This window comes from Carcharhinus amblyrhynchos, chromosome 1 (assembly GCF_965287045.1).
Source record: "Carcharhinus amblyrhynchos chromosome 1, sCarAmb.v2.hapA, whole genome shotgun sequence".
Classification (NCBI taxonomy): domain Eukaryota; kingdom Metazoa; phylum Chordata; class Chondrichthyes; order Carcharhiniformes; family Carcharhinidae; genus Carcharhinus; species Carcharhinus amblyrhynchos.
In genome coordinates, this window is record NC_137324.1 from 6,237,133 (window position 1) to 6,247,228 (window position 10,096).

Genomic DNA, 10,096 nt, shown 5'->3' on the forward strand with positions numbered 1-10,096 from the left:
TGGTTGATCTGACTGTAGCTTCACATTTGCCTTCCTGTCTACCTCCTGATTACCTTTCACCCCCTTGTCAATCAAGAATCTATCTATCTTAGCTTTAAAAATATTCAATGACCCTGCCTCCACCAGTCTCTGGGGAACAGAGTTCCCAAAACTCACAAACCCTTGGGAAAAGAATTCTCCTCATTTCTGTCCTAAATGGGGGAACCCTTATTTTTGAACGGTGCCCCCTGGTTTGAGTCTCTCCTACAAGGGGATACATCCTTTTCAACATCCTGTGAGGCCCCCTCAAGATCTTGTATGTTGCAATAAAATTTCCTCAAACTTCTCAACTCCAATGGGCAACACGATGGCACAGTGGGTTAGCACTGCTGCCTCACGGCACCAGGGACCCGGGTTCGATTTCCGGCTTGGCTCGCTGTCAGTGTGGAGGTTGCACGTTCTCCCCGTGTCTGCGTGGGTTTCCTCCAGTGCTCTGGTTTTCTCCCACAGTCCGAAAGATGTGTGGGTTAGGTGGATTGGCCTTGTTAAATTGTCCCTTCATGTCAGGGGGGACTAGCTAGGGTAAATGCATGGGGTTATGGGGATGGGGCCTGGGTGGGATTGTGGTCGGTGCAGACTCAATGGGCTGAATGGCCTTCCTCTGCACTGTAGGATTCTATGATTCAATACAAAGGTCCAATCTGCCCAACCTTTCCTCATAGGAACACCCCTCATCCCAGGAGTAAATGGAATCTTAGTTAAGTTGCTTCTTAAATGTCTCTTAAACATCCCAGAAATCTTCACGCAGACTGAATTACCGCACTCGCTGTGAATGTGGCAGCCATTTTGATCACACCAATGTCCCTCAGATGACAATTTTTATTTATTTGTGGGACATGGGTGTCGCCAGCTGGCCAGCGTTTATTGTCCATCCCTAGTTACCCTTGGAGGGCAGTTGAGAGTCAACCACATTGCTGTGGATCTGGAGTCACATGTAGGCCAGACCGGGTAAGGACGGCAGATTTCCTCCCCTAAAGGACGTTAGTGACCCAGATGGGTTTTTCCGACAATCGACAAATAGTTTCTTGCTCATCAGTAGATTCTTAATTCCAGATTTTTTTAATTGAATTCAAATTCCACCATCTGCCGTAGCGGGGTTCGAACCCGGGTTCCCCAGAACATTGGCTGAGTTTCTGGATTAATAGCCTAGCGATAACAACGCTAAGCCATCACCTCCCCTTGTGGAGACCAGTGCTGCCACTTCACCCCTCCCACCTGACAGTCCAGCCCCACTCCACCTGAGTGCCAGGGCCAATAAAGGTCAGCACACTGGGGGATATAGGGCAGAGAAATGGATCTTTGCCACAGATCAGTCACCTTCAGAGGAACGATGGAACAGACTCAAGAGAGAGAGGCTGAATGGCCTCCTCCTATTCCACAAGCCTGTTATACAGGAACAGGAGATCATTCAGTCCCCCTTGAGTCTGCTACACGGGAACAGAAGGAGATCATTCAGCCCCTCACCAGTCTGTGACATGGAACAGGAGAAGGCCATTTAGCCCACCCCCCTCCCCCCCCGAGTCTACTATAAAGGAACAAGAGGTCATTCAGCCCTTGAGCCTGTTAACAGCACAGGAGGAGGCCATTCCACCCCTCTTGGGTCTGTTACACAAACAGGAGGAGGCCATTCAGCCCCACTTGAGTGTGCTACACAGGAACAGGAGGATGCCATTCAGCCCCTCTCGGGCTGGTTACACAGGAACAGGAAGAGGCCATTCGGCCCCTCTCGGGTTGGTTACACAGGAACAGGAGGAGGCCATTCAGCCCCTCATGGGTCTGCTACACAGGAACAGGAGGAGACCATTCAGCCCCTCATGGGTCTGCTACACAGGAACAGGAGGAGGCCATTCAGCCCCTCATGGGTCTGCTACACGGGAACAGGAGGAGGCCATTCAGCCCCTCTTGAGTTGGTTACACGGAACAGGGTGAGGCCATTCAGCTCTCAAGTCTGTTACAGAAAAGCTGATGGAGGAATCCGTGTGATGTGGACCTGGATTATCCCAAAGAAATTCTAAGTCCATAATTCATGTGAGAACTGGATCTGGCTGGCTGTTTTTCAGTGGGATTTTCAGATTGAATCTCCCACACTCTGAGCACTGCAGAGTGCCCGAGCGGGGTTCACGCTGAAAATCAGTGGAAGGGATCTCTTCCCGCTGCGGAATAGTGAACCAGTGACCAGTCGGTCAGTGTGCAGATCGGTCCATGCATGATGGCCCCGCACTTCCGATCGGTGGCCAACCCCATCGCAGGCCAGCACAGCAAAGCAATCCACCCCCCCCCCCCCCCCCGACCCCACCCCAACCCCCCCAATCCCCGTCACTGCTGAAACCCCAACCCCGATCGCTGAACTCCCGCAGGCAAGCTCTGACATCCCCACTCCTTGGCCAGCTCAGAACTCAGGCCAGACCCAATCTCTCACCCTCTCCCCCAGCAGTCCTGAATCCCACCCCGCCCCCCCATATGGTAATTTGGCACGGAGCCGATTACTGTAAAAAGGTTGGGGCTGGAGACCGGCGCAGGCTGTGCCGTCCAGCGGGAATCCGGAGGAACAGCCTCCGCGTGTGCCTGTCGCGCTATAGAGCAGTGCAGTGGGCTGGGAGAATCACCCCCGTGAGTTGCAGTTTTTTTTTAAACCCCCCTCCTTTGCTGATTATCTCCCAGGGATGGAAGCGGGGAACCAGAAGATTGAAGAAAATGCTCGCTCAGAATGCGGTGTTTTGTCTGATTGGTCTGTTGTTGGATCAATAAGGATTCTCCCCACCCTCTGCAATGTAAGGGGATGGGCCAGCGCTCCCTTTATAAACTGGAGCCCAGCCGGGACTGCAGTCACTGCCGGTGGACAGAGAGTGAGGGAGGGAGCTGAACAGCCTTCAAGATGAGTGCTTACGACCCCTTCAACCCCCTGCGGAAACCTTGGGATGATTACCGGTGCATTCGCCCCACCAAGTCCAGCATCTCCTCCACCGTGTACTCGGTCCATCGCACCTCAGCCCCCAAGCGCTCCGTGAGGGCCACCTCCGTCTCCTCCCTGCCCGACTATGCCGAGAGGTTGGACCTCACCCAGGTCAGCACGCTCAACGCAGAGCTGCTGACCCTGCGGGCCCAGGAGAGGGAGCAGCTGATGGACCTGAATGACCGCTTTGCCACCTACATCGAGAAGGTGCATTACCTGGAGCAGCAGAACAAGGTGCTGCTGGTGGAGCTGGAAGCCCTGAGGCAGAAGCAGTCAGACCCGTCTCGTCTCCACCTCATCTACGAGCAGGAGATCCGGGGTCTGCGCGCCCTGCTGGACTCCGAGACCAACGAGAAGATGAGGATGGAGGCCGATCGGGACCACCTGAGAGAGGTGTACTCCCAGGTGAAGGATAAGTACGAGGAGGAGGTGCGCCTGCGCATGGAGGCCGAAGATAACCTCCAGAAGGTGAGGGAAGGGGCTGACAAAGCCGTGCTGGCCAACAGCGACATCGAGGGCAACATCAGCTCCCTGGTGGAGGAGATCTCCTTCCTGAAGAAGGTGTACGGGGAGGAGAACGCGGAGCTGGCCGCTCAGATCCAGGCCGCCCACCTGACGGTGGAGGTGGAGGTGGCCAAGCCTGACCTCTCGGTGGCTCTGAAGGAGATCCGCTGCCAGTACGAGAAGCTGGCCAACAAGAACATGCAGGCGGCCGAGGACTGGTACCGCACCAAGTTCGCCACCGTCAGCGAGATGGCCAACAAGAACAACCAGGCGGTTCGCTCCATCCGCGAGGAAACCGCCGAGTACCACCGCCTCCTCCAATCCCGCGGCTCGGAGATCGATGGCCTGAAGAGCGTCATCGATTCCCTGCAGAAACAGCTGGAGAACCTGGAGGATCGGCAGTCTAAGGAGGTTCGCAAGTACCAGGTGAGTGGTGGTGGGGGGAGGGGGGAGCGATGCCAGAGTGGTCAGGCCTTGGGGTACTGCCACCCATTCCAGGAACCGCCCTTTAGGACCAGGTCAGTGGAGGGCGGGGGGGGAGGGGGGAGCGATGCCAGAGTGGTCAGGCCTTGGGGTACTGCCACCCATTCCAGGAACCGCCCTTAGGCCTTGTAGAGGAAGATCGATTTAAACGGTGATGGGAGATCGTTCTTAGAAAGGGAAAGCTCAGAGATTTACCAGTGCTCCAACTCACAAAGGGTTTTGATAGAATAAATCCATCCAATAATTGTTCTCACTGACAGAGGGTCGAAGGTCACTGACAAAGGACACAAGCTGCAGAGAATTTCTTTGAGTCACAATCCTGAATACACTGCCTGACGGAAACAGCTTACACTCAAAATGGCAGTAGGAAATCCCAGAGTTACGGAATATTTGCAGGGCTACAGGTAAAAGATCACTTGACCAAAGAGCTAGCACGGTGTGGCGAATGGCCTGCTTCAGTCGCTGCGTTATTCTGCGGCAGTGCGAGGGACGTTCTGTCAGTGCCTGTGACACAGTCTTAGCCTCAGGGTCAAAAATCACAAGGTTATTGTCAAAAAAATGACCTTTCTTAGTTTGATTTCTCAGCACTGAGAGAGGGCAGGACGGAAAACCAAAATTTTCACCCTGGCAGGATTCTGAATAAACCTCTGGGAGAGACCCGTCCCTAAATTCATCACAATCGCATTAACCTGCAGCCTCTCAATGTTGCTTATTCCGCATCATGACTGGCTTGGTTTTTTCATTTGGTGCAGTGAAGAGGAAGGGAGAGAGAGGGGGCAACGAGAAAGCGAGAGAGAGAGAGCAGGACAGAGAAACATAGACACAGAGTGAAAGACAGAGAGAGAGAGACAGAAACAAAGGGACAGAGATGTCGACAGAGCCAGGAGGAGATGCAATGAGAGGAGACAGGGAGAGAGGGAGGGGCAGAGAGGAAAGGAGACAGAGAAAGATAGAGAGACAGAGAGAGACAGAGATGCAGACAGAGAGAGAGATGGAGTGGGAGGAGAGAGGCAGGCAGAGAGGGAGTGACAGAGAGAGGAAAAGAGACAGAGAAAGATAGAGAGAAATAAAATGACAGATGTAGACAGATAATGAGGGAGATAGAGTGAGAGGAGAGATACAGGCAGAGAGGGAGGAACAGAGAGAGAGAGACAGACAGAATGTGTGAGAGAAACAAAGGACAGAGAGGGATTGAGACACGAGAGAGAGGCAGAAGGGAAGAGTGTGAAACAAGAAAGGAGAGACGCAGGGGTGGTGAGAGGCGAGGAGATGGGAGAGGATTACGAATGAGAATTTATTCCCCTGGTGCTAACGCATTGCAGCAAAATTTTCAAAGGATGGTTGTGCAGAGGGAGGGGGAGGGGTGGGGTGGGGTGTTTGGCAGCGGGATAGCAAGAGAAGGGGAGTGGCAGCAGGACATGTATGTTCAAATACATGGACGATTTAAATAATTCTACTAATAGATATTAAGGGTTTCCGATAGGCATTCCTCCCCACAGAGAGAGAGGGAGAGATAAGAGGCACAAACATACATCTCTCGGCCTTTTAGCTTCAGATTAAATGTAGTATCTGTTCCTATCAGTTTAATATCTGATGCGTCCCCTATCTGGGGGGTCAGTTATGAACTGAAGTGACAGGAAGGTGATTGATTGTTGGGAGCTGGGAGGTTCCGGAGGGTGACTTTGTATTTCCCTGGGATGTTTTTGCTTGCTGCCATTGCTGTTCGAAATCTCAGCCCTCTTTGTGTGTGTGTGTCGCTGCAGGAAAGGATCAGTGAGCTGGAGAAAGACATCAATGATGCCAAACAGGAGATGGCTCGTTACCTGAGGGAATATCAGGATCTCCTAAATGTCAAGATGGCCCTCGATATCGAGATTGCAGCTTACAGGTGGGCTAATCTTCTCTTCCCTCCATGGTTTAACATCTATTTATTAGTGTCACAAGTAGGCTCGTATTGACACTGCAATGAAATTATCATGAAAACCGCACCCTACCCCCCTCCCCCACCCGACCAGTCGCCACACTCCCGGCGCCTGTTCAGGTACGTTGAGGGAGAATTTAGCACGGCCATTACACCTATCCGGCATGTCGTTTGGACTGTGGGAGGAAACCGGAGCACCCAGAGGAAACCCACGCAGACACGGGAAGAACGTGCAGACTCCACACAGACAGTGGCCCAAGGCTGGAAATGAACCTGGGTCCCTGTCGATGTGCTAACCACTGTGCCACTATACCACTCTCAGTTTTTCTCTCTATGTCTCACTATCCCTGTCTCTATCTCTGTCTCTTTCTTTCTGTCTCTCTGCCTCTGCCCTTCTCTCTCTCTGTCTTTCCTCTGTCCAACTATGCTTCCCTGTCTTTCTGAGTCAGTTTTACTCCCTCTTCATAAGAACATAAGAACATAAGAAATAGGAGCAGGAGTAGGCCATCTAGCCCTTCGAGCCTGCCCCGCCATTCAATAAGATCATGGCTGATCTGTTGTGGCTCAGTTCCACTTTCCCGCCCTCTCCCCATAACCCTTAATCCCCTCTCTTATCAAGAACCCATCAACCCGCTTCTTAAAAATATTTAGCGAGGCAGCCTCCACCACTTCAACGGGCAGAGAATTCCAGAGATTCACCACCCTTTGAGTGAAGAAGTTCCTCCTCAACTCCGTTCTAAACCGCCTCCCCTTTATCTTGAGGCTGTGCCCCCTAGTCCTACTGTCTTTTTTGAGCGGGAAGAGTCTCTCCACCTCTATCCTATCCATCCCATTCATCATCTTATACGTCTCAATGAGATCTCCCCTCATTCTTCTAAACTCTAACGAGTACAAGCCCAGTTTATTCAGCCTCTCCTCATAGCTCAATCCCCTCAACTCCGGTATCAGCCTAGTAAACCTCCTCTGCACTCCCTCCAGGGCCAAAATATCCTTGCGCAGGTGCGGCGCCCAAAACTGCACACAGTACTCCAGCTTCCCTCCCTTCCTTTCTATTCTGGTCTCTGTCTAAATGTCTATTTAACTGTGTCCCTTTCTATCTATTTCTTTCACTTGCTCGCTCACTCTATATCTGTTTCTATTAAGCTCTAATTATAGCTGTCGGTCTCTGTTTATCTATCATCTCTTTCTATTTCTACATGGATTTGAATGTATATGAGAAGAGGTTATGTTGAACTTGTATCATTGAGCTCTGGTTGGGTCACACAGAACAGTTCTGCTCTCGAATTACAAGACGGAAACAGAAGTTGGAGAAAGTGCAGAAATGATTAACTCGAATGATCCCAAAGCTGAGAGGTTATATCCAACAGGAAAGATTAAATAAGCCTTTCTCCAGAACAGGGAAGATTGAGGGGTGATACTGAGGGTGATGGTGGGGTAGTGGTAATGAACCGGATCAGGAATACTGATGTGCCTCTGGGGACATGGGTTCAAATCCCATCGCTGGTGAAATGTAAATTCAATCAATAATATCTGGAATATAAAGCTAGCCTCAGTAATGGTGACCATGCAACCATTGTCGATTGTCGGAAAAACCCATCTGGTTCACTAATGTCCTTTAGGGAAGGAAATCTGCCGTCCTTACCTGGTCTGGCCTACATGTGACTCCAGAGCCACAGTGATGTGGTTGACTCTTAAAAGCCCTCTGAAATACTCTCAGTTCAAGGGTAATTGCGGATGGACAATAAATGCTGGCCCAGCCAGTGATACCCACTACCCATTAAAGAAAAATAGGGGTAGGTTTGCTAGCATAAGATGGTCACTAATAAATCCAATCGGGAATTCAGGAGAGATATCCTTACCCAGAGAGTGGGGAGAATGTGGAACTTACTGCTACAGGGAGTGATTGAGGTGAGGAGCAGTGAAATATTTCAGAACAAACAATGAGTGAGAATGAATAGGAGATGGAAAAAGGGGGAGGCTTATGTGGAGCATAAGGACTGGTAAAGACCAGTTGGGCCAAATGGCCTGTTCCTGGGAGGTAAATACATTGCAATTCCAGAGAGGGGAAGTGATGGCCGAGTGATATTATCACTAGACTGCTAATCCAGAAACTCAGCTAATGTTCTGGGGACCCAGGTTCAAATCCCGCCACAGCAGATGGTGGAATTTGAATTCAATAAAAAAAAATCTGGAATTGAGAAGCTACTGATGACCATGAATCCATTTGTCGATTGTTGGAAAAACATATCTGGTTCACTAATGTCCTTCAAGGAAGGAAATCTGCCGTCCTTACCTGGTCTGGTCTACGGTGGCTCAGTGGTTAGCGCTGCTGCCTCACAGTGCCTAGGACCCGGGTTCAATTCCAGCCTCGGGTCACTGTCTATGCAGAGTCTGCACATTCTCCCTGTGTCTGTGTGGGTTTCCTCTGGGCGCTCCCGTTTCCTCCCGCAGTTCAAAGATGTGCGGGATAGGTGGATTGGCCATGCTAAATTGACCCGTAGTGTCAGGGGAACTGGCTAGGGTAAATGTATGGAGTTATGGGGACAGGGCCTAGGTGGGATTGTGTTCGATGCAGGCTCAATGGGCCGAATGGCCTCCTTCTGAACTGTAGGATTCTATGATGCCTATGAGTCCAGAGTCATAAGCAATGTGGTTGACTCTCAGCTCCCCTCTGATAATCCTTCTGTTAATATAGTATTGCCTTCTTTAATTGTAAGATTACTCACAAGAGATCTGGTTTAAAACAAGTCCCATTTTTCAGGGTGTGTGAAAGAAAGAGAGAAAAAAAGAGAGCAAGAGAGGGAGCAGGATAAAGAAATGTCAAGAGAAAGTACTGAGAGGGAGAGGGAGAACATGAGAGCGGGACAGTGGGAGAGAAAAAGTACGAGTTAGACAGGCAGTGTGAGGGAGAGAGAGTGGGGAAGAGATTGTAAGTGAGGGAGGGAGAGAAAGTGTGAGAGTGAGAAAAAGACAGTGAAAGGGGGAAAGTACAAGAAGGAATGAGAACAAGATTGCAAATGAGAGAGGGAGGGAAAGTGTGAGAGAGTGAGAAAGAGATTGTGAGAGGGAGAGAGAGTGAACGAGGGAACAAGAGAGAGACAGTGCAGGAAAATGGACTGTAGAGCAAGGGAGTGAGTATGAGAAAAGGGAGAGAGATTACAAGAGGCAGAGAGAAAGGACAGAATTGATATTGTCTGTGATTAAACTTTTCACCATATTTCTTTGTGTCTCTCATTTAGGAAACTCCTGGAGGGTGAAGAATTCAGATTGAGTTTCTCCTCAATGCAGCCCTACAGTTAAAAGCATCACTCTGCTGAAGATTCCATTGCTAGCAATGTAGTGCAATCATTAGCCATTATTCCATTGCCTTGAACACTCTGCATCACCTCCATCGTCATAGTAACCACTCACAGTTACTGTGAAACACTGACCAGTCAGTCACCTGACCACAGTGCTACAATCAACAACAGCCGGACCCTCGCACTGCTGGACCCTCACACAGCCGGACCCTCACACAGCCGGACCCTCGCACTGCCGGACCCTCGCACTGCCGGACCCTCACACAGCCGGACCCTCACACAGCCGGACCCTCACACAATCTCACCTTCACATGGTCTGACCCTCACACAGCCGGACCCTCACACAATCTCACCTTCACATGGTCTGACCCTCACACAGCCGGACCCTCACACAATCTCACCTTCACATGGTCTGACCCTCACACAGCCGGACCCTCGCACAGCCGGACCCTCACACAGCCTACCCTCACACGGCTGGACCCTCACACAGCCGGACCCTCGCACAGCTGGACCCTTGCACTGCCGGACCCTCACACAGCCTACCCTCACACGGCTAGACCCTCACACGGCTGGACCCTCACACAGACGGACCCTCACACGGCTGGACCCTCACACAGCCGGACCCTCACACAGCCGGACCCTCACACAGCCGGACCCTCACACAATCTCACCCTCACACGGTCTGACCCTCACACAGTCCGAACCTCACACAAATTCAGGCCTTACACACAGGAATAGCGGTATTTAATGTGCGTACATGTATTCAAACATAAGTGTACACAGCGGTAAATGTGTCAAAAACTATCTATGCCCCAACCATAAACAAAAGTATAATATGTATACATGTATCAAGATATGTGAATACATGTGACCACACATATGTGTGCACACATGTAC

General features: G+C 50.9%; 1 protein-coding gene and 1 pseudogene across 1 annotated transcript; both read left to right on the forward strand.

Annotated features, from left to right (window-relative positions):
* The first annotated feature begins 2,848 nt into the window (after positions 1 to 2,848).
* Positions 2,849 to 9,408, forward strand: neff2 (neuronal intermediate filament family member 2). Its single transcript, XM_080191382.1, has 3 exons — positions 2,849 to 3,922; positions 5,743 to 5,867; positions 9,140 to 9,408. The coding sequence occupies exons 1-3, from the start codon at positions 2,915 to 2,917 to the stop codon at positions 9,198 to 9,200; spliced, it is 1,194 nt and encodes a 397-aa protein (XP_080047508.1). The 5' UTR covers positions 2,849 to 2,914; the 3' UTR covers positions 9,201 to 9,408.
* Positions 5,508 to 5,630, forward strand: LOC145351300 (U2 spliceosomal RNA; annotated as a pseudogene).
* Positions 9,409 to 10,096: the final 688 nt, after the last annotated feature.